The sequence below is a fragment of the Myodes glareolus genome, chromosome 13 (genome assembly GCF_982192425.1).
Source record: "Myodes glareolus chromosome 13, mMyoGla1.1, whole genome shotgun sequence".
NCBI classification, from domain to species: Eukaryota; Metazoa; Chordata; class Mammalia; order Rodentia; family Cricetidae; genus Myodes; species Myodes glareolus.
The window spans coordinates 37,780,368-37,805,973 of record NC_142038.1 but is presented as its reverse complement, the minus strand read 5'-3'; the positions used below and the strand labels follow the sequence as shown (position 1 = coordinate 37,805,973).

At 33.0% G+C, this 25,606-nt stretch overlaps 1 protein-coding gene across 4 annotated transcripts in view; it reads left to right on the top strand.

Annotated features, from left to right (window-relative positions):
- Positions 1-25,606, top strand: part of Dmxl1 (Dmx like 1) — a 137,999-nt gene that overhangs the window by 79,167 nt on the left and 33,226 nt on the right. Inside the window, exons 27-35 of one of the 4 annotated variants that reach the window (XM_048419176.3) lie at positions 1,365-1,492; positions 2,026-2,256; positions 2,624-2,737; positions 11,868-12,025; positions 13,713-13,855; positions 16,106-16,191; positions 17,048-17,249; positions 18,589-18,706; positions 21,647-21,709. In XM_048419176.3, the coding sequence (XP_048275133.3) occupies positions 1,365-1,492; positions 2,026-2,256; positions 2,624-2,737; positions 11,868-12,025; positions 13,713-13,855; positions 16,106-16,191; positions 17,048-17,249; positions 18,589-18,706; positions 21,647-21,709 (1,243 nt within the window). The remainder of the gene's footprint in view (positions 1-1,364; positions 1,493-2,025; positions 2,257-2,623; positions 2,738-11,867; positions 12,026-13,712; positions 13,856-16,105; positions 16,192-17,047; positions 17,250-18,588; positions 18,707-21,646; positions 21,710-25,606) is intronic. The other 3 variants (XM_048419177.3, XM_048419178.3, XM_048419179.3) reach the window with 3 other exon arrangements.

The window sequence follows — 25,606 nt, the reverse complement described above, 5'->3', positions numbered from 1 at the left end:
ATACCTGATTGTGTCTTAGCTTTTCCTACCTATTTGGTACAGATATTTTCTCAATTATCTAGTGCCTGGGAATTCTCAACTTATTTCTGACTTTCTTTTAGAGGGAACCAATCCACTGATAGATGTTTATGATATATTCATGGATAGGGGGAAAATCAAGAGATTTCCATTCCACTATGTATGTAATGTCCCTCTCAATCTCTTTTAATTATGTCTTCCATTTTTATACTTTATCTTTGTGTTTTGACTTCAGAAAACTTCTTTATGCATAACATTCCTTTTAAATGCTTTAGTAACTTTGCTTCTGTGGGTGGAGATGTTTTGGTGAGTTTCTTATCTCTTAAATGGTATTGTTTTTTGGTTGTCAGTTCATCTTATCTCTGTGAATTGTCCATAGACAACCCCACTTACCACTCTGGTTATATATTCCCAGGGTATCTTCAATTTTATTTCTTTGATCCTGAGCTTATTTATGTAATTGCATATTGTTTTGTTTTTATCAACATGTTTTTATCTTATCATAAATATTTCTACAGGTTGAGGGAATTTTTGTTACTACTCTGCCATCTTAAATTTGGAAAATAAAGCCCAAGAATCTATTTACAAATGTGATCAGTGAGATTCACTAAGTAAAACATCTTTAAATCTCTGTCTACATGTAAATATTATATTTGTTTACTGAATATGTAGTATAGAAACATCTGAAGTACTACTTTCTAAGATTTTTATAAGTTCATTTTGCTGCTAGGTATCATAATGTTAAAATAGTTTATGCTAAACTATTATTATTTACTTAATCTCTTATTAAATTACTGTAAGTTCTTAAATATATAGTAATGCTTATCCCCTTTGCCTTCATAGTGTGATGTATATAATTTTATATATATATAATAACAGTATGATAAAATTATTTATGTCCAATTCCCCCATCATAGCAGAACTTTTATGGAGATAGAAACTGTTTCTACTGTATGCTTAGTTCAGTGCCAGATAGAGGGTTGGCTCGCCATTGGCTATGAAATTGAGCCTAGACTCACCTCATTTTTAATGAAATAGTTTTGTTTTAAAGTCATACATATAAGCTTGCTTCTTGTTGCCAAAAATAATGTGTTTTTTAAAAATATATTTTTCATCTTTTACTAAAAAAATATGCTAGACACTTGGCAAATTTGTTTTACTTTAGAATATAGTTTTACTTTAGAAAATAGTTTACAACTTTAGAGGCTAGTGTATTAATAACAGTATAGTGCCATAAAACGTATAATTTAGACATAAAAGCAGTATAATTCAGTTTAAGGTACCTTCAAAATTGGATGGAATTACATGGAATTTATCTTAGGTTTAAATATTGTTTCCTTTCTTAGTTCATTTCAAACAAATCAGTTTACTGGAATGGTGTATCAGACAGTACTGCTTGCCCATCGACATTCTTTGAGAACGGGAAGTTTAGATGACTCAGTAACTCCCAATACATCACCAGCTCAATGGCCAGGTATAAGTAATTTACATATATGTAATTATTTTTTTAGTCTTATTGAAACTGTTAAGTGATAAAAAGCAGATTGGCTTAGTTTTAGCAATTGATTATCATTGTTAAATATTGCTAGATTTGACACCATTACAAATTCAGCGCAGATTCATTTAGTCACAAAAAGCTCTTGTTACACAAGACATTACTAAACAAATATTTCCTTGATCACTATATTAAAGTAGCTCATTTTGTTAAATTGTTTCTTAAATAATTTGAAATATTTGATCAAAATATTTGTGTTAGTAACATTTTAATTATGAGATTGGACATAAGTTTTAATTTTCAATTTATCTAAGTTGCACAAATATTTCAGCAATTGCTCTTAAATCATAATAACCTACTGGTTATGAATCCAGGGGGGATTATTTAATGCTGATTGAGTAAATTTTTTCAAAAACTCAAAAAGTAAAAAGAAGTGTTTAATTTTTAACTTTAAACGTTTGTTGTTGTTATTGTTGTTAATGGCAGGATTTTTTTTTTTTTTTTGATCCTAGGAATAAATTGCCTAATACAGCTTTTGAATTCTTCTGGTGAAGAAGCCCAATCAGGACTCACAGTCTTGCTCTGTGAAATTCTCACAGCAGTGTATCTTAGTCTGTTCATTCATGGGCTGGCAACACATTCTAGTAATGAACTGTTTCGGATTGTAGCCCACCCCCTAAATGAAAATATGTGGTCTGCAGTATTTGGTGGAGGAGTGCAGACACACTCAAAAGCCTTATCTGGTAAGTTTTTCCTGTCTCTCTTTTCTTCCTCCCTTTTCCTTTCTTTTCTCTTCTTCCTCTTATTTTTTTAAAAGCTGAAACTTTAATTTATCTGGATAGCTTTGTTAAATGTAATTATGTTTTAATTTTGTGTCAGAAAGCTCTTGTTAAACAAGACAATCAACAAATAATAATGTCGTAAAAAATGAAATATTAAAGCTTCTGATGCAGTTTTCAATCTTTAAGATACTTCTGCATTGATGATTAGACTATTTAATGTACTTGGAATTCGTTTCTTATTATTAAAATGTTCATTTCTTTTGAAATACTCTGTCACTTTGAATTTGTTCTATTCCAAATACAGATTTTTCTCTTCTTTCTTTGGCAGGAAGGCACTTTGCTATGCCTAGCCCCCACCAGGTAGTGGTATTCTCCATGGAATGTGTGGGCTTTTCCAAAGCTCTTTCAGCCATCAGTTCTCATAGCCCTCCCACTCTTGAAGGCAAGATCTTAGCTTTAGAAATAGGTTTTTACTATTTAGCTTGCTTTGTGTTGTTTTTGCAGGGTTGCATAGAGTGGGATAGTTTGTTTTGGCATTTAAGAAAAATTGGTTTGTTTTGGCATTTAAGAAAAATTGGCAATTTCTTTTACTCAAGCCATATTTTTGATTTAAAACAATGATTAGCATTTTATAAAGCTCTTTCTGCTATTCCATTCTAGTTTCAAATACCTGGTTGTGGATATTTTCTATCCCTTAAATTTTAACATTTTTAAGTGTACAAAACCAAAAGAAAAAGATTGCTAGTGCCAATCCCAGGAAATCACAATATGGCTTGAAATGACCAAAAAAGCATTTCCCATGAGGCTGCTTTATGATTTGCATATTATGACTGGCTATTAGTTTTTTGATTTCTAAGTGTTTTTAATACCATGAAAAGTAAATATTTCAAGTAATTGTATCCTTTCATTTCTGATCTTAGAACTACATGTGTTCTATTTAAATAAAATTAAAACAACCTACTTGTTCAACTTGAAAATAATTTTCATGATGTTTTCCAAACCTTTTTTTGTGATTTATTAACAAGATGATAGTATTGGCTTTCCAGTTTTGTGGATTATCTGGAGTAGATTTTGGGCTTAATTTATAATACTGGAAAGCCTGTTACTATACTAACATTAAATTTTTAAAAATTATTAAAATGTATGTAAATTTGAATCTTCAAATAGAAATTGGAAAACAATTTTAAATGTTTTTTAAAAGAAATCACATTTATAAGTGAAGCCCAGAAAGATTATCTTGGAATTTTAATCCACTTCTTCCCTATTGCCTTTAAGTAATAAGACCCATACCTGTATATATTTGTAGGGTTAAATATTTATTATTTGGAAGGTCAGATGGTTGGCAAACAACTTGACAAGAAAATAAAATTAGGTTTGGATTCATAATTTTAAAAAAAATATCCTTGTAGGGCTGGAGAGATAGCTTAGCGATTAAGAACACTTGTTTTTGTGGAATACCCAGGTTTGAATCCCAGCACCCTTGTGGCAACTCACAACTGTGTAGCTTCAGTTCCAGGGAACCAACATTCTCTTCTGATCTTAATAGTCACCAGGTACATATTTGATGTACAGACATGTATGCAAGCAAAAAGACATTCACGCAAGTGAAACACTCATATACATAAAATAAATATTTTAAAAAGTTTTAAAAGCATTATTGTTAAAGCCCATTCATATCCTCATAAGTAAATATTTTTAGATTTTTTAAAATGATCTTCTGTAATAGAAGAAAAAAGTCGTTTTCTTGTTAAAATACTTAATCGTCCTTATTAGCAATATTGACACACTTTTCACTAAGCTGTGATCCCATAGAATTGTACAACAAAAGTCTTGGTAGGTTAGCTTCTACTTTATCCTCACATTGAAACTGTTCATTTATCTGTCACTCTTATATTTTAATCCATGATGTTTCTGCTCCTCAACAGCTGGGGGTAGGGGTGGGGATACGACTTAAAACAAACTGAGTTCATAATTTTGAGCTGACTTCAACATTTTTGGGTGCAGAGACCTTTTGGTGTATCAGTCTTCTCTTGTAGCACTAAAGCAGCAATAGACAAAAATTAATAAATATGGCTGTGTTTCAGTAAAATGTTGGATATAAAAATAGGTCGTAAACCAGATATGATGGTACACATCTTTCAATCCCAGCACTTTGGAGACAGAGACAAGGAAATCTCTGTGAGTTCAAGGTCTGCCTACTCTAATATAGTGAGTTCCAGGACAGGCAGAGCTAAAAACAAACAAACAAACAAACAAATCATATTTTGACAGCCTTTAAGATACAGAGTTTTTTGTTACACTTTATAGCTTCTGCTTTTATGAACTAAAGTCATCATTTCATGTCTGGAAAGTTTTGTGAAATGACAGATGGCATCAGAGTGATAATTGTCATGTTCCCTTCTGTGACCCCTTCTTTGAAGAAGTTCAGAAGCTCCTCTACTGAAAGGTGTAGTGCTGATGTGGCTGTCCCACAGATTCATACCATCTCATCTGGTACTAAAGCCCACTACACTGTCTCACTAATCCTTTTGCTCTGAATTAAAACATTTTTTCTTTTTCCTTACTTTACATATGAAATTTATCTCTTTATCAAAATATTAAGCATTTTAGTTTTGAGAATGGTTTTTAAAGTTACTTCCCATGATATATTTTCCATCAAAATTGAGCTCAATTTTCAGTGTCAAAGAAAAAGAAACAGTTGAAGCTAAGATCAGACTAGTAATATATTTTTCATCTTAAACCATATGATAACATTGCCTACCAAAATTTATCCCTTAAATAAATTTATAAATTTAATTTATAAAATAAATTTAAATTTCACTTAAATATTTAAGCCTTAATGTTTTTAAAATATTAAAAATAAAGCCCAAATTAATTTACCAATAGTCAATTTAATCATTAACTTCATGACCTATGAATCTAATTATGTTAAAGTTTGAAAATTTTTTCTAGAACTCAGATATATGAAAAATACCGTCAAGGTAAATTTCATAGTTGTTTTTTAATTGATGGAAAATATATCATGGAAAGTAACTTTAAAAACCATTCTCAAAACTAAAATTGTCTGTATGTTTATCCATTTGTACTGGGCACAGGCCAGCCAAATAAAATATTTAAAACGCAGTTATCTTGTGGTAAGGTTGAATGTAAACATCCAACTTATGCTCACCTGTCTTTGAGAACTTAGAAACTATTTTGGATACCAAGCGCGCTTAGAGGAGCTATGAATGATGCGACTTACAGGAACTGTAAATTACATGATTTATCAGTTGATGAAGAGAAAGGCTCTTGGTTCCAAACTAATCTCGTTTTAAAAGGAACATGGAGGAAAGAAGTGAAAGGAGAGGAGTGAGAGACTGAAGGGGGAAAGGGAAGCAGTGGATAACAGAGTACTGACAGTCAGAAACAGCCAGTCCTGTAAACAGGAGGAAACTCAGAACCAAAGTACAGTCAAGGTAAAACACCAGAATGAGGGCAGTAAGTGAAAGGAAACTCTGAAATCTTGGTTTTTAGACACATTATTGTATTTTCAAAGCACAGCGATCTGAGGAATTTTAGGTGTAGATAAGCAGTGCTTTGTGTTTAGATGGCTGTAAAATAACACTCACAGTGTCCCAAGAGTGTGGTTGTATTAAGTAATTATTCAGTGTACATTGTTGACCAAGGGGATTATCTTCATTTCTTTTCCTGTTACTACAATAAAATACCCAGGCAAAAGCTACTTAAGGAAATGTTTATTTTAGCTCCCAGTTGAAGATAGAGTTGTCATTTTGTAAAGTCAAGTCAGGAAGAGCTTGAAGCTGCTGGTCATGTCATTTCTGTATTTAGGAGTTGAAGAACAGTGAATGCCTGCTGCTTCTCAACTTCCTCTCTCTATTTAAGTAATCCAGGACCCCAACCAGGAAGTGACACTACCCGTAATAGCACCTCAGTCAGCAATCAGGTAACCCCACAGGCATGCCCAGAGGCCTAGTCTCTTGTGTGATTCCAGATGCTGTCAAGTTGATGGCTTTAACCATCACTAGGATAAATACTGTATTTCAGAAAGTCAATGCGAATTGAGTCAGCATTAAAATGTATGTATTTTAAGTTTTTAAATTTAGCCAAATGAAAATTGAGAAGTGTAGAATATTGTTTTCCTAATAAATCGGTATCAAATACTGTGTATTGAAAATTAAATACTTGTTTTGGGATGCCTAAATACATGTTCTCTAAAAAGTGTTTTCAAATTTCGTGCTAGAAAAGGCATTTGAAGTTTGGTATTTGTGTTTCTTATTCTGATATAAATTCTCATCTCAAATGTTTTGAAATCATGGTCTCATGGACTAAATTATAGGTTTTTATTTTCCTTCATGTCTCATATACTTTGCTCTAATTGTTTTACTGACTGTTACAGTTTGGTTTTTGTTGCTGTGCTAAAACACTCTGACCAAAAGAAACTTGGGCATTCAGAGAAGTTCAAGGCAGGAACCTGGAGGCAGAAGCCATGGAGGACCTGTGCTTCTGGGGTGCTCCCTGCCTCATGCTCAGCTGCTTTCTTGTGTAGCCCCTGTGATTACTTGGCTAGTAATGACAGCCTAGGATTCGTAACCAAAAAGTTAATAATTTAAATAACTTACTAACTTAAATGTTAGTGAAATTTCTCTTTGTAAATTCTGCATCACATGAAAATTTTGATATTTTTAATTAAATTGTAGTAATTATGTATGCTTGTGGTATTTTTATTTTATGATAATTGTTAAAGTTGAAAACTGGCAAGAGCAATTTTTAAAAGTTATTCTTATTTTTGCAAACAGTTAGAAATCCATACTTTTGCTTCTTGCATTATCATTTTTAGAAATAATTTTTAGAATTTTGCATCTTGTGAGAAAAAACTTGTGAATTTTGTCTTAATAAATTTACAGAAAATTTTATCTCCTAATTATAGAATGAAACATAAAATGAGTATTTTACTTTCGGTAATCATGTCATATCATCTTTCTCTGAAACTGCTAATGATAGATATTTTGAAGACATTTAAAATTATCCCTGATCTTTTATTATTTATACTAAATATAGATCAGAAAATCCAAATCATTTGTATATATAGAACTTGTATGAAAGCTCAGTGTTTTCTTAGTGACTATTACATACTATTACAGTCATCCTTTTAGCAGAGTAACATTTTTTACCAGAAGGTGCAAGGGCATAAGGTTTGAATGGCAGTGACTAAACACAGGTGAGCTTGGGAAATACTCATCACTGGTTAAGAACTTCTAAAAGACGACCAGCTGTGAAAACAACTCACTTTAGAAGGAAATTAATTCATGTTTGTTAGTCTTAGGTTTTTAGTGAGGGCCGTGTCATATCAAGTTTCCTTTTGTGTTTAAATAGCACTTATTTTTTGTGAGAGTGGAAAATAAAAGAAGCCTTCCAGGAGGGCTTGAAAGAAATGTAAATGTATTTTTGTACTGATAATTAGTCCTTTAGTTTCACTATTAAGGATGTTCCTTTTGATGTACAAAGCTAGAAGCAAAAGGGAAAAGTAGTATATCATCTGCCTGACCCAGATACCATCAGTGGGTAATGATGTTTAATAAGATTATTAAAACTAAGCATATTTTCTTTCTGTAGACCTTTTTTTCCTGACCCCCCCCCCTTTTTTGGCCATTTCAAGTCTATAATAAAATGGATTGAATATATTTCCACATGTGGCTTTTGTAATAATTTAGAGTTAGTATTCTAGTACAGTGACCATAGGTCTTTTGATTATAAAACCCTGTTTACAGAACATGAGTCACCAGCATTAGACCTGTGTGCTCATGTGTTCACAGTATTATAGAGACTGTCTTCTTCCTCCTCCAGCCATGTTCCCTCTCCTCTCTCTTTTTCTCTCTTTCCCCTCCTCCCCCTTACACTCCTTATTTTCTGCCTCTGTGCCCTGCTTTTTCTTCTCTTCAGCTCTTCCCTTTCTTTTCTCCCCTTCTCTTACCAATAACAGCTTTGGTAGTTTCTTGCTATCTTCCAGTGAATCATTTTCATATCAACTATCTAGGAATCTGCTTTGGTATAGGATTTCAAGAAAAATTTGCTACTTCCAATTCAAATATTTATAAATTTATTTATTTTGTAAGACAGCATCTCACTATATAGTCCTGGCTGGTCTGGAACTCACTTTGTAGATAGATGATGCTAGCCTTAACTTCAGAGATTTGCCTGCCTCTACCTCCAAAGTTCTGAAACTAAAGCTGTGTGTTACCATGTCCAGCTTGTAAATTTATTTTTATGAATACTATAGAACAGTTACAAAGTAGTATATGAGATAATGGTTTTAGAAGGACCCTGAGAATCAAGTGTTGTTATACCTGAATAGTAAAGTTTTTGAAAATTATTAATATTATTCATTTAAGAAAAAAACTTCATTTAATTCATTGCTTCTTTATTATTTCCCTTTTTGGATTCTTTGAAGTTTACTTGTAGATTTCAGATAGGTTTGTATCTAAAGTACCCTATAAGAAACTAAGTACTTAGCCTGAATTGTCTTGCTAAAACCAGAAATGAATTTGGGATTAATTTAAACTTAAAATGTCCTATATATTTTTCATATCAGTATTTCCTTCAACATTAACTATTTAAGTCATCAATTAAACAATTTACCCTTTCCCCCTGAATTTGGGACTAACTTTTAACGTCCTGCATTATGAATTTTATGTACTGCTGGCATTCTCTGTAGGAATCCCAGAGATAAGTTGGCTTTCAGTAGAAAAGGAGGAAATGAAATAGTTCTGCTGATTGTGTTAAGATCTTAAGTAAGTAGTGTTTAAATCTGGCTACAAAATACTAGTTTTGTTATATCTGCTTTAAAATTATAAGCTCGGGCTGGAGAGGTAACTCAGTAATGTGTTTGCTGTGGAAGTGTGAGGACTGAGTTCAATCTTTAGAACCCACATAAAAAAGCCAGGCATATTGATACATGCCTGTTATCCCAGCACCAGGGAAGGGGAGGGGAGGACAGGTGAATCCGGGGGCTTACAGGCCAGTCAGCCAAATTCCTTGGTGATTCCAGGCTGGCAGCAGACACTGATTCACATAACCACGTAGGTAGGTGGCATTATTGAGAAACGACATGTGAGACTGTACTCTGGCTTCCACATGTATGTATAGAAATGTGTGCATGCACTCCCACTACACAATACCACGTATACCTCATACACCACACACCACATACACTAACAAAGAACAATGATAAACAGTAAGCTAACTTCTTAACTTTCGATGTATTATTTTTCTTATTGTACAGATTACCTGTGGCCATTTTCATGCATGTATGTAATATACTTGGAGCATAGTCAGTCCCTCTCATACATAGTATCCTTCCCTTTCTCACTTCTGTGCTTTGGTTTGTTGTGTTTTTATCACAGTAATAATATCTTCATGGTAACAAATCTAGTAATACAAGAAAACTTATATAGTTTTATAGAAAGCAGTGTTTCATTTCTTATTCCTCCAGTTTCATATTCCCATTCCTTAGTGTAACCTCACACATATTTCTCTTTCATGTCTTTTGTGAATGACTTTAACATTTCTAAATATCTGTAATACAGAATTGCTGAGAGTCAGATCAGGAAAGGAAGGGATATTTGTCTATGAAATCTATTTTGACATGAAAACCTATTAGTCAAAAAAGAATTAAGTTTTTAAAATTTAGGACATTTTTTGATTCTATCAAGCTTTTCACCCCATGCATACCTTTGTTATAAATTAAATTTATTCACTTATTTTACATCTCAACTGCAGTTTCCCTTCCCTTCTCTCCTCCTATTCCCCTTTGCCCTTTCCCCCATTCAGTCCTCTATTTTTGCTCAGAAAGGGACAATCTTCCTGTGGGTATCAACAAAGCATGGCATATCAAGGTAAGGTAGGACTGAGCTCCTTGCCTTACATTAAGGCTGAGCAAGACAACCCAGTATGAAGAATAATTTCCAAGAGCCAGCCATTGTTCGTAGACCAGGCTACACAGTGCCCTGCGCCCCCCCCCCACCCCCCCCCCGGTTTTGCAGTCCTCTCTCTCGTTATCAGGATATCCCGTGCTCGTCCCAATGCTTAGCAATGGTTTTCTGCATCTGTTTTCATTATTCAGTGGATAAAAGTATGCCTTTGTTTTGTATTAGCTACATTTTATCCTCTCCATTTCTCTTAGATATTTTATAAGGTCTACATCCAGTTTCTGCTCAATTTAATTTTAGAATGTGTGTTAATATGTACAATGTATATATTGGAAATTTGATTGTTGATCATCAGATGTTAATAAAAGTAAAAGTTTATACAGATTTCTATCTACAAATTTAATCATTTAATAGGTGAAATAACAATGGAACCACTATTATATACTATCTTAGAATATGCATGTGCCATTCATCTTTTCCAAAATCACATAATTTACTACATTAAGCTTAAGTTATTATTGCGATATATTGCATGTGCATGTTGTATTTTAAAGTTGAATAGTTCCAAATGATAAATCAAAATTGTATTTAAGACACAAATACTTATATCACTTTCTAAGGTAAGTAAATCTCATTTGGAACCATTAAAGACAAATATTGTTTTGCTTAATATAGATTGTTTGCCTATTAGGTCATGCTTATGTCTATAAGACCTCTGCTTGTCTACATTTGATAATGTGTCTTATAACTTAGTTTTTATTAAATATTTTTATAGCCTGTGGATATGTAGCTCAGTGATGCAATAATTGCATGGCATGTGCAAGGCCCTGGCTTTGATCACTGGTACCATAAAAATCTTTTAAATCAAGCTCCCATATAATTTTTGCTTTTCGTATACTTATCATTTTTAGTTTTATAGGGTAAATCCTGAGAGAATACTGTCTAATTTTAGAGTTTTTAGAAACTAAAATAAAAACTGAGTTTTCTCTTTTGTGTAATTCTAACAACTAGAAAGTTCATCTCTAACCCATTTTTCAAATTGTAATAAATGCAATTTAATTATGGAAGTCAAAATATTAAAAATATTTTCTAATAAAAATTATTTTAAATGTATAATGAGACCATTTTGTTACTGTACCAGCTGAAATGTGGTATTATTTTTAATTCATATTGACATTGTGTTATCTGTTTTTCAAAAAGTGCTTATTGTGATAGCTTTCTGGTAAAAAAAAAATCTGTGTTTAATGTGCATAAATCCCTGGTTGACTCACCTGTACACCTCTCCCCCTTAAAAACCATGAAGTAGAAGGATATAGGAAATTTCTATCATAATTCTAACTAAATTATAGAGTGATTTTTTTTCTTTTGGTTGGCAGACATTACGTCTATTATACACTATATACAGCATATAGGTTAGCATTCATATAATTGTGGACAAGTTAAGGTAAAAGCAAAAGTTGCTATACAGAGTGATTTTTTTTCCCTCTTTACTTTTCGTACCTGCTTTTTCAAGTGCTCTATACTTTCACAATCATATTTTAGTTCATTTATGTTGTTTGTAGTTATCTTTAGCTTTTATGTAAAGGTTGCAGTTGTACATAGTACTTTAATTTTAATAATAATTTATTTTCTTTGTTTCTTTACTAGTTGAAGGAGAAAAACAAAACAAACATTTTAGTCCGTCAAAAGTATCTTGCAGAGAATCTGCCCCCATAACCTTTTCCTCAGTAAATCAGGAGTCACTGACAATAAAAGAGAAGTTCATCCCACCTGAGCTAAGTATCTGGGACTACTTCATAGCCAAGGTAATAACATTGATATACAGAACAATTTTCATGTAGTCAGGTGGGAACGAGTGGTCTTAAAATGAGTGATTATAATGCTTTTGGAAAATTGTTTTTTCTCTTTATGGAATTATTAGTCAGGTTTCATTAGCCCATTATTGTTTCTAGGCTGATTATTTTTTCTCATTTAGGTTTTACTTAAATGCTCCTTTTCATAGAGTCCTTCTATGGTCAGCTTTTACTTTTCTCCATCTTACCCCCCCTTTTTGTTAACATTTAATAATTTTTTCCTGAACTTTACTTAATTTGTTACTTACTTGCTTAACTTTACTACCAAAAATGTAAAACTCTTAGATGGCATTGGATGTAATTCTTTTAAACATTCTTGTGTCAAGCCAGTTTATGCTGTCAAATGCCTAACGCTTGACAGAGAGGTTGAAGAAGGATGACCACAAGACAGAGACTAACCTGGGCTTCATATTCATAGACCTTTTCAGAGGGATGAGGGAGGGGAGGATTGTGTAGATAGTAGATATATCTCAAGTAGACTTTTGGGTGACATTCTTAAGAAATTTTTTGTTGAGTGAGGTCACCCAGACACAGAAAGACAAACATGGTATGTACTCACTCATAAGTGGATATTAGACATAAAGCAAAGAATAACCAGCTTACAGTCCACAACTCCAGAAAAGACAAGAAACAAGGAGAACCCTAAGAGAGACTTAACATGATTCTCCCCCCCACTCCCCACCCCCGGAAAGGCAAGCAGACAAGATCTCTTTAGTAACATGGCAGTGTGGGAGAACTGGGGAGGGTAGGTGAGAAAGCGATCATGAGGGATTGGCAAGATCAAATTGGATGAAGGACAGAGGAGGAGAGCAAGAAAAGAGATATCTTGAAAGAGGGAGCCATTATGGGGCTAGCAAGACACTAGTTAAGAATCTAAGCAATAATGGAGAGGGTACCTTAAATGTCCTTCTCCTGTAATCAGATTGATGACTACCTTAATTGTCATCATAGAACCTTCATTCAGTATCTAATGGAAGCAGTTGGAGAGCTAAGCACTGGGCCAAACTCCTGGAGTCCAGCCATAGAGAGGGAGGAGTGATATTACGAGCAGAAGGATCAGCACCATGATGGGAAAACCCACAGAAATAACTGACCCAAGCTAGTGGGACTGACAGCTGGGGAACCTGCATAAGAATGAATGAGGCTCTCTGAATGTAGGTGACAGTTGTGTGGCTTAGGCAGTTTGTGGGGCCACTAGCAGTGGATCCAGAATTTATCCTTAGTGTGTGAACTGGCTCTTCTGAGCCCATTCCCTATGGAGGGATACCTTGCTCAGCCTAGATACTGGGGGGGGGGGGGGTCATTTTGGTCCCACCTCAGGTGATGTGACAGACTTGTTGACTCCCCATGAGAGGCCTCACCCTGTCAAGAAATGGATGGAGGCAGGGTAGCAAGATGGGGAGAGCAGAAGGATGAGAGGGAGAGGGAACTGGTATTGGTATGCAAATAAGATTGTTTTAAAAGTAAAAGAAATTTTTTTGTTGTTGACTGGGTGAATAGATAAAATTATATCAAAAACACAGTGTGGTAAATAATAGTTATTATGCTTATAATGAAATATCTACAAATGGGATGAATTCTATGTTTAGATGCATTAAATCAGATATTTTAATGATAAGGTATATAATTTTTATTTCAGCCTTTTCTGCCTCCTTCCCAAAGTAGAGTAGAGTATGATTCTGAGGAGAGCCTAGAAAGTGATGATGATGATGATGATGATAATGACGATACTTTACCTTCTGAGCTCCATCTCCAGGAACATTCTAATTCAAATTCATTCAGGTATGAAATACTGTGTGTTAAGCTTCTTAAAAGAATAATCAACTTGGCCTATATAAATAATATTTTTAAAAGTAACATCTAATTAATAATTTATTGAATTGTTATACACTATTTATCTAGTTGAAATTTTTAAATTCCTTTCTTCTGCAATAAATTTTCAGTTAATGTTTGATTATCCCTTGATAAAACATTATCATTTATAGGACGTCACACAAATCTTTTCATATTATGCTTTGATTTTTTGGCCCATATAAATCTTACAACTTCAATCAAGAATATCAAATGGCTGTTTAGTAGACCTCTAATTATATAAGATATCCTTTTTTTATAAAGATCTATTTATTTATTATGAATGTAGTGTTCTGTCTGCATGTATGCCTGGATGCCAGGAGAGGGCACCAGATCTCATTACAGATGATTGCTAGCCACCATGTGGTTGCTGGGAATTGAACTCGGCACTTCTGAACCATCTCTCCAGTTCTTTTGTCATTTTAAAAAAATGCCTTAAGTGTTCACTATTCTCAACATCAATTTGAATGGTTCACTGGCTTTATATTTTTGAGTTTCTTATTCATATATTATTTACATTGGAGCAGCAATATATCTTATTAAGACATGGTATGCTAATGATGGGTTAATAAAAATTTGAAAAGAAACAAGTAGATTTCTGGATGATAACTCTATTGAAAAATTAAGAGATTTTGCTTACTGTTTTTTTCTGTTGAATTTAGTTTACTTTTTGAATATATAAACATATGTATGGCTCAGAAGCCAAATTATTTAATCCATCAATTAAAAAAACAACCCATTTAAAAACTGGCCAGAAGTGGAGATGTAGGTCACTTGTAGCGCAGTTGTTTGTCTACATGTGTGAAGGCCCAGGTTTAATTCTCAGTATTGGGAAAAAGCCAGGGTCGGGAGAAGGTGGCCAAATAGTTTGAGGTGTTTCTCTAAAGAGAACTTGTAAATGGCTGATGAACACTGGAAAAATACTCTGATTATTAGGGAAATGTTAGTGAAAAACACAGTGGGATGTTATCTCACTCCCATGAGTGTGGCGGGTACAAAAACAACAAAATGACAGTGTTAACCCAGAGAATTTAGAACCTTTGTGTTCTTTTGGTTGGTCTATAAAATGGTACAGCCACTTTGAAAAATGATAAAATAGTTCTTTAAAACTTTAAAATACAACTATTGTATAATTTGGTGATTCTACTTTGGGGATATACCAAAAGACTTGAATGTAGGAACTCAAACGTGTTTGTACATCCAATTGACAACTTCATAATGGGCAGAGGTAGGAAGAAATCCAAGTGTCTTGTTGGGTGACTCAGTAAACAAAATGTGTTATGTACATAATCAGAAAATTACTCTATTTTACAAAGGAAGGAAATTCTGAATCATGATACATGGATGAATCTTGAGGACCTTATACAAAGAGTCAAAACAAAGTAAATCGCGTGTGTTCTACTTTACTAAATGCATTAAACAGTCAAATTGATAGTCACTAGAGGAGAGGAAAGTGCATAGTTTTTTTTAGCAGTTTGTTCTGTGGAAAGTTGTTGAGAATGATGGTGATGGTTCCAAAACAGTCAGTGTACTGTTGTCGAGAATGCTAAAATGTAAACTTTTTGTTGTGCATATTTTGCACAGTTAATGATTTATAGTCAATATGGGAAGATAAATAAATATGATATATTTAAAATTAAAAAGAAGCAGAAATAATTTTAAGTTGAACTATCTAGAAATGTAAAGTCAGAAGCCTCATGTTTCTCATTTATGCTATGTTTTCCCTGGCACTTATAAAGGTAGCCATTTTTATTCATTCCTTTATCTTTCTGATTACAGAAATAAAAGGCATCTGTATTATTTCCCCTGCTTTCTTAAATTGTTGACAGTATACACATGCACACACACAATGCCCCTAAGCTTGCTTTTTCATTACTATTGATACTGTAGTTTTAGCAATATTAATATTTCACTTAGTAATATTTCATTTTTACTGTTACCTTAAAATTTCAATCTACAAAATTATTGTTATTTAGCCCCTACTCTAATGATAGGCATTTAGGTTATTTTAACTGTTGTTTTAGAGAATGCTGACATGAATAACTAGTTATATGTGTATATTGTTTTGGTTTTACAGAAGTATATCTTTGGGCTAATTCCTTGTAGGGAAATGGTTATGTTATAGGGTGGCATCATTTCTAGACCCTGTACAGATGTTTAAACAGAGACTTTTATTTTCAGTTGGTCATTGATGCGGTTGGCTATGGTCCAGTTGGTGCTCAGCAATTTGAAGACTTTCTATCCCTTTGCAGGTCATGATCTTGCAGGTAATAAACATCTTAATATGAATCAGTGCTAATTGTTGTTCTATGTGTATGTTTTAAATAAAGAAAAGGTTTAATGAGTTTCTGTAGTAAAAGATTCAGATATAAACTATTTTTAAATTTTTCTATTATACTGTTACCTGCTGAGGAGGGAAATGTTTGAGAAATCAAAGGCCCCAAGCCTGATATTATTATATTGAGACTATGTCTGTACTTTGGACTTTGATAAGTTCCAAAGTAGGAGAGTGTCATATATGAAATAAAGAAGGGTACTCTTATAAGACACTTCAGCTGTGAACTGTGTTTATTCATACACTAAAGTAAACAATAAATACCAACTTAATGGTAAACATTTTATGACTGTTGGAATGATAGAGGGAGGAGAGGTTTATATTCATTCCACTGTAATAAATCAGTAGGTAATTTTCAGAATTGAAAATTAAGACTGTTACCAGATGTGGGCAGATAAAAATAGTTAGAATTTGAAGGTGGGATTGCTACCCAAGACTATGAAGTAGTATAGCTGAAGTAGTACTTCATTTTATGGTAAGGATCATTGAACTTTTTAAACTTTATTATTTTCATTTTCTAAACAAAAATGTCAAGTGACAGTCCTGCTACAAAGATTAAAGCAGTTAATTTTTCTTCCATAAAGATTTTCATATAACCTTCAAGCATGGTTTTCATGTGAAATTAAATTCCAAAAGTAGTAATGTTGAAATCATTGTAAAGATTTATGTCACTTTATTTTCAAAAATACCAGATTCAGTGCCCACATATCCCTACTAAGTTTCATTAGTATTCACAAGCATTTTACTGTAGAATATAACCATGGACCAATTGTGTTTTCCTTTTTCAGAACTACCAGTCAGTTCACCTCTTTGTCATGCAGTTCTAAAAACTCTTCAGTGTTGGGAACAAGTACTTCTTCGACGACTTGAAATCCATGGTGGACCTCCTCAAAACTATATCTCTAGTCACACTTGTGAAGAGAGTGTGTCTGCAGGTCCTGCAATACTCCGTCACAAAGCTTTACTAGAACCTACAAACACTCCTTTCAAGTAGGTTTTACCATGGATATTGTTTGTTGTTGGTAGTGTGTTTTTTATTTATTTCACTTTTTAAGAAGTTTTGCAGAACCAGGTTGTCCTTGGGAACATTTAGAGAAAGAAATACTTTTGGTTCATGCTTAGCATTCAATTCTAGAAGCATATCTGTCTTCGTTATAAGACATACATACCAAAGGTTACCAAGCATTTCTATTGAAGGTTCTGATAGTAACTGTTCTAGGCTTTTTAGGATGCATTGTCATGACTAGGTAACTCTGACATTGCAGAGTGAAAGCAACCACCAAGAATGTATAACAAAGGAGGTTTCAAAAACTTGAGTTTTTGAAAATATGGAATAAATAAGGCTGAAGTAGTAGATACAGCTTGAAGAATGTGCTTTTATTAATTCCTGCTCTGCAAAAGAATTATAGCTATCCAGCAACTGTTTTACTATGCATGAAGAGAAAACAGTTTATACAAGACTTGCTTTATCTAGAAAGTCTTACCCCAACTAAATGTTTACTTAACTGAATAGTATGTTTAGTTTTTTAGTGTCATCAATTATGTTCATGTAGAGCTCTTAAACCACTTTTGGCCAGTAGCAAGAAAGTTATAGACTTACTGTATCCACAGCAAACACATTAAGGAATTCTGCTTCTAGTTTTCTTCTAGTAAGCACAACTTTTTGCTTTATTTTGTTTTGTTTTCTTGCTAACACTTATGACCCTGATTTAAGGGTCAGGAAATTATGGTCATCCGTATTCTTGCTTTTGTCAATAACATTTTATTAGCTCAGCCATAAATATCATTTGCAGATGAGAATAAGATTTTACTGGTTGAATAATTATCTCTAGTACAGAATCTAAAATGTTTTAAAGCATAAAACATTTTGGGTGTCCTGTCCTCACTTAAAAGGTATTAAAATTTAGCCAAGTATGTAGTACATGCCTTTAATTTCAGCACTAGGAAAGCAGAGATAAAAGTAGGTAGGTTTTTGTGAATTTGAGGTCAGCCTGATCTACATAGTGAGTTCCAGTTCAACCATATTACATGAGAACCTGTCTCAAAAACACAAAACAAAATCAAAAACCAGAAAAAAGTTGTAGGTTTTGGATCATTCAGTTAGTGATGTTCACCTTGTCTGCTTTCCCACCAAAGTGACGGAGTCATGGGAACATCACTGTCCACCAACCCTAAGATAGTTAGTAGTCAGTGATTCTGTGGGAAAAACTCTTTGGGTGCTTTCCTAGATCATGAGGTGCAATGTAATTTATTATAGTAAACTCTGGTAGAGTGCTATGGAAATGTCAAGTTACTATGAGGTAAATAATTAAATCTTCTGTACCTATAGATCCAAGAATCATTTGGCACTGTCTGTGAAGAGACTTTGGCAGTACTTGGTGAAACAGGAAGAAATTCAAGAAACTTTTATCAGAAATATATTCACAAAGAAGCGATGTCTAAATGAGGTTTGTAGATGTTAAAACTCTTTACTATATTATTATGAAAGTTTCATATTGTCTTGTAACCATTAAAATAATTGAAGTTTGCATATTTTTTTGAAAATCCATTTGGTATAAACATTTAATTAATGTTTATAAAGGTGTGTTAAAAAGAAAGGGACAATATTTTCACACATCAGTTTAATTAATGTTCTTGGAACTTTTTTTCTGAAGTAGATATTGAGTTAAGATTTCTGATATTTGCATACTGTGTTTTGCCTTATAATGACCTTTTTCTTAAGAGACATTTCCTTTGCTTTTCATATGATAATTAGAGAAGTCAGTCTTAGAATTAGTTGAAACTGCGTTTACCTACTGGAAACATTTTGAATATGCATATTTTTTCTTCTGTAAATTACATATAAATAAAGGCAATTTTACAAATCCAAGCTAGTTTATAATTAAACTGAAATAGCTAAGTTATACATCAATATATTTACAATGGCTTGGGTTTTTTTGTTGTTGTTGTTTTGTATGTTTGGGGAGAGGGATCATTAGTCCAGTGCTACTAAAAAATGTATTGGTTAGCATGAAGATCTTGCCTTCTGAATATAAATTATTTGTATCTAAAAATTATCAAGTGAACCTAAACAGTAGACACAGTTATAGTTAGCCAGTTACTTCTCTGGAGTCAATAACAGAGTCTATAAATGACAGAACATGGTCCAGAGACTGGTTTTGAAGTAGGAGAAAAGAAAAAAGCTATATGGCTGGAAAAATAAAATAGAAGGACTTCATAATAGACAAGAAAAAAACAGGATAACATCAAATGTTAAATTAAAGGATATTTTTATATATAACTCTTTCAGTTTAAGTACTGAATTTTTTGAAATTTTTTTACTTTATGTAATATTTAAGAATACTGCTACATTATTCTAGATTTTAAAAGTTCACTCTGCTTGCTCCTTTTCCTGTAGTGTGTCTTTTAACATGCATATGAAGATTTGATATTCTCAGTGTTGCAACATAGAGAAATAGAGTGCTGTAACCATGCCATAACATATAAGAATAACAGTTAATAAGTAAACTTGCACATTTTTATTTTATCTGTCTTATTTTATTGGTGTAGAGTTATAATTGGTTTAATATTTGTCTAATATACTATTGACATTTTTAAATTTTTAACAAATGTCCTGTACTTTCATTTTGTACTGAACCCACAAGTAAGTAGTCAGTGCTATACTCTGTACATACTCAGAGAGAAATGTGGAACAGAGTTTTAGTCTTAGCTTTGTTGGGAGCTCCATAATACCTTAATGAAAAACTGAAAGCTATTTTTATTGTAGTTTTAAAACAAAAACATGAACAGAAGTATTAACAGTTTTTGTAGCATCTCTAAGCTAAATATTTTTCTGAATTTTTTTTAATCTGCAAAATGACTGTTTAACATCTTTGCAATGTTTTTATAATGAACTTAAACACTAATACATTCATTGAAAGTTGTAAGAACTTCGTTGTTGTGGATTTTTGTTTGTTTCACAGGAAAGTGAATTGAATTTATTTGCACTTTGACTAAATGGAGGCCGGGGTGGCTAATGCTCCCCCATGCCCTCTGTACCCATTTTATAATTTACAGGAAGCCATAAAAGCTAGCACAAATGTAAATTTTCTGGGGTGGTGAAGGGGTGGAAGGATGGGAGGTGAGATAAAGGTCCGACCCAGGTGGCTTCCATTGTCTTCGTTTTCTCATTCTCTGCTACAGACACAGATTTTTGTTCAAGTCTGGACTAAGGAGAAAATGAGGTCTTAAAAGACCCGATTTTTGAAAGAAAAAGGTCTCGGGGTTTATGGGATGCAAGATCCCCTACTCACTTCCCATTCTGGACTTGGCAGTAAGAATTTGTTATTGCCTTGTAGTTTATTACTGACCATGATACTCATAGGAGGATTTCAGTACAGGAATATAAAAAAAAAAAAAAGGTTGGATAGAGTTAAATAAAGTCTTAAATTTATAGAGTTGGTAGAAAATTATTTACTAGGAATTGAGTAGCCTGTTTTGGGTAGTCATATTATTTTTAATAAAGTGATCATTAAAGCCATTATGAATTTAGTTACTCAGAAGATTGATACATGGCATCCTGAATATTTTGATGCTGCCATTTATTCTTTTATGTGATTGATAATAAAAATTTACCATATCTTTATCTGACTTTATCATATCTTAAAATTCTCATGTATCTCAGAACTTTCCCATCATAGCATAGTTTATTTGTCCCTTTTTTAAAACTAAAATTTCTTACAAAATAGTTGTACTCATTAGGAAATTAATTATATATGATTGTAGGTAGACTGTCAAAGCCACTCTCAACAAAAGTTGGATTTAACAATTAACATCTTTGCACTTTCTTGGTTGTATTTAATTTTCTGAGAACTTAAAAGTTCTGACTCAACTTTTCTCTTTGACGTCTTTGTATAAGGCTGTATGCCTCCATGCAGGTTATTGACTATTCCACATCAGTAGGAGAGAATTTAAAAGGTAAAAATTGGAATTTTCTACCAAGGAGGTTTTCTGCAGGAATCATGGAAGTAAGATAGTAATAAGACAATAGTTTGACTTTGATTTTCAGTTGACACCTGAAATTCTGAATTTACACATATAAGGTGCCTTAGACAAAAAATAATTTTAATGTCAGCATTATAAAACAAATGATTAAAAATAATTGTTCAGGAAGTATAATAAAATTTTTAGTTGTAGATAAGGAATTTTTGCACCTTCAAAATATCCTACTCCCTAACCATGCCCTCTCCAACATACATTCCTTTTAAAATATATGAAATTTAAGAAGATATCATTTCCATATTTTTTAGTAATCTGATTACAAATATAAGTTTAAAAAATACTTCATTGTTGTGCATGTTACATCTCATCTTTATTCTTTGACATGTGATTATTCTTTCTTAATGAAGTCATTAGAGGACAACAATGAAACCATCAAAAATTCTATGATGGAGGAGCCAAACATCAATAAGGTACATAATGTCATTCAACTGAAATTAAAAATTGCATTCTTAACCAGAACAAAAACAAATTTGCATTTTAGTTTTCAACTGAACTTGGTTTCCAGTGGAATGAAGCTTATCTGCTCAATTTACTGTTTCATAACAATTTAGCTGTTGCAATCATAAAAATTGGTCCTCTTTTAGTAATTAAAAGAATGCAATTTTAAAGGGAGTTGAATGTTTCTTGTGTTGGCTACAGATTTTTCTGAGTAAATACCTCTCAGGTTTAGGAAATTAATTACATCAAGTTGTGTAAAATATAGTAGCGTTGTTAAATTTATCTCTTATTTGAAAATTATAGCAGTTACTATTATAGTATTTATTTTGCTCCAAAATAGCATGTAACATATATTCTTGTGTGTAGTAAGCGCCTAAGTTCTTGAGAAGTAAAGCAGAGCACATAAGAATTTGTATAAACATAAATGACTCAGATTTTCTGTGGCTACAACATTATGTTGATATTTAACTCATCCATCCTAAATTATATGACTGAGAAATTTTAAGACAATCTTGCATTGATAATTTTTAGGGGGAAATTTTTTTCTCAGATTTTTTTAAAGACATTAATTAATTCTTACTGTTTCCCAAAGGAATTAGAGAAATAGACTAATTCTATGCAATTAATAAAAAAACGACTTGATATCAAGTGTATATTGTATCTAAAACTGATAAATGTTTGTATACTTTGAAGTTTTTAGTTTTTGTGTTGAGAGGATACAACAAATTTTTTTTAGGTAACAGTTTTCTTTGCTTGGATAATTATACTAAATAATGTATTTAGCATTGGAGATTGAAAAAAATATTTTTCAAATATTTTTCTTTTGATACTTTAGATAAAATATTTGTTTTCTTGACATGTGTCTAAAGACTTGTCCATTCTTCATGAAACTATAGTATTGTTTGGTTACCATCTTAACTATTTTAGCTATACTTAGAAAACATCTTTATGGAAGAAATGCAAATGGCCAAAAAACATTTGAAAAACTATTCTTTATCCTAATGGACAGGAGAATATAAATTAAAGCTGCTTTGAAATTCCATCTCATCCCAGTTAGAATGGCCACCATCAGGAATATAAAGCATAACAAATGTTGACAAGGATATAGGCAGAGAGGAGCCCTACACACTGCTGTGGGAGTATAAACTGATACAGTCACTATGGAAATTAATATGGAGGTTCCTCAGAAAACTAAAAATAGAATTCCCTTAGACCCAGACATTCCACTTCTGGGCTAAGTCAACACACCCCAGATTCACATCCTTGTTTGTTGCTACACTATTCACAATAGCTAGGAATTGGAGCCAGTGTAGGTATCTGTCAATAGATGGATTGATAATGCATGTACACAATGAAATGTTATGAAGAAAAAAGAAATCATGACACAGGAAAATGATTGTCACTAGAAATCATTATTTTAAGCAAAGTAAGCCAGACTCAGATAAATATCATGTTTCTTTACATGAACCTGTATGTAAGTGTATGTGTATTACATAGGTTATGAAACCAGAAAGGGGATTATGAGAAGAGAGGCAAACATTTTAAACGAGAAGGAAAAGAGGAAAAGGGGTGTGTTTATGTGACTGAATAAACGTATTCACCCGAGAGAGGATTTCATAGCAGCCCGGAGAAACAGCTCCTATCCAGTCTGCCTTAGTGAAACTGAGTTTATTGGGGTTGAGTGCATGAGCATGTGCGACTCTAAAGCAGCTACATCACTGAAAAGTGCGTCTTACATGGTGACTCTCACAAAACCTGTGTCTCTGGAGCTACCGACCCAATTTGCAATCGTCCCCACAAACAGCCTTTTTTGAAGGAGGGACCTTGTGAACCTTATAACTCTTTAGTTTCTTGAGCCTTGTGAATTTCATTAGTTTCCTGAGCCTTCTAAGTTTTGTTAGTTTCTTAAAATTTTCAACAGTGTCCCTCCTTTTGTCGAGGATGGAATGCTTCATGGGGAAATAGGTCTAAAACAAAGGATAATGGGAATATCTGTGACATGCAGAGAGGAAAGAAACCAACAAAGAAACCAGAGGGCAGAAGGGAAACAGGAGGATAGTAGGAAAGGAAGACAAATTAGAACAAAGTAAAATGAACATGTGTAAAAATGTTATAAGGAAATTTTATGTGATGCCTTTAAAAACTAAAACAATTATTTTGTGAACTTAAGTAACTTTATATTTAAAGAATCTAGCTTGTTCAGGATAACCATCACCACCTTCAAGTTGGTAGTTATACACATCAACTCTTTCTTGTTTTCTTCCTTCTCATCTCTCTCCTTTTCTTCCCCCAAGTAGCTACAAATGTGTAGATTAATTTTCGTCTTCAGGAATTATATTCAGATGAAATTATATGTCATTTTATTATTTTATTTTATTTTTGCTGTTGTATTTAAGACAGAATCTTATTCTGAAGACTAGGCCAGCCAGGAGCTCACTATGTAGCTCCCGCTGACCTCACACCTCCTGCCTTAGCCTCTGAGGTACTGAAGATTGTAGGCATAAGCCCCTATGCCTGGCTTTGTATGTTCGTTTTAACCTGTGTCTTTTTACTTAGCATAATTATTTTGAGATTTCTCAATGTTGTGTATTTTGATAGTTCATTACTTCTTATGTTGATACTCATTATATTGTGCAGCTGTGTCATAATCTGTTCATCTTTTTTCCTAGTGATTTGAGCTGATTGCATTATTGGAGCAGTTTCAAATATGGCTGCCTTGAAAATTTATGCATAAGGGTCTTTGTATATAGGCTTTTGTTTCTCTTATGTAAATGTGTAGGAGTAGATGACTAAATTACATACTAGGCATAGATTTTTGCAGTACTAGAGATTGATGCAAGCGTGTAACCTTGGTATATGTTTTAACTTTTTAGGAAATTATCTAAGTGTTTTCTTGGGTAATTATACCATTTTACATTCTTACCAGCAGTGTTTAAAATCTCAATTACCTTTCATTCTAACATACTACATCAAAGGCTTTTAAATTTTAGCAATCATAATAGTTTATTGTAGATTTAATTTTTATTAAGAACCTGTTGACATTATACTTTCTTCTATGAAATTGCCATTTCCCTGTTTTCCTACTGCAAACTCATGACCAAACTGTCTTAATTCAGAAAGAAAATGTCAGTCCTTTATGTCCCTGAGGTTCCCTCTCTAGTCACGAGATGTCAGAACCTTACATAGTTAGATACTGTCTTTAGCCCATTCAACTCAGATTGTACTTGTCATAACTGGCTTTAAAGCAAGCTAAATTCAGTTGCCAATTTCTGTCTTCTTCATTTCAACTTTCAGTATCCTTTGATACTATTGATCCCTGGCAGTTTCCTAACATTGTTGTTTAACTTAATTTCTATAACCCCAAGGTTTTTTTGTGTTAGCCAGTTCACTGAGAACTTAATAATCAGACCTAACTTTTATCTGTCCTTGAGAATGCATGTGCTAAGAACTCAGTTCTGTTCTAACTTTCCTTTTTGGTTGATCTTATAGTTTATTATCTTTGTGCTGGTACATTTCAAATGACACTAGTTCCAATTCATTACTAAAGGCTGACCTAAACCCATGGGTTTTTTTGGGTTTTTTGTTGTTTTATTTTGTTTTATTTTCACTTTTCTCAGTAAATGGTGACTTCCTGACAGGCAGTGGTGACAGGCGCCTTTAATCCCAACACTTGGGAGGCAGAGGCAGGTGTGATCTCTGTGAGTTCAAGGCCAGTCTGGTCTACAGAGCAGTACCAGGACAGTCTTCAAAGCTACAGAGAGAAACCCTGTCTTGAAAAAACAAAAAAACAAACATTCATCAGTCTTGAAAACTAGAATCAGCTTCTCCTTAAGTCGTGCTAAAAGAATACAGCCCATAAGCTCAATTTA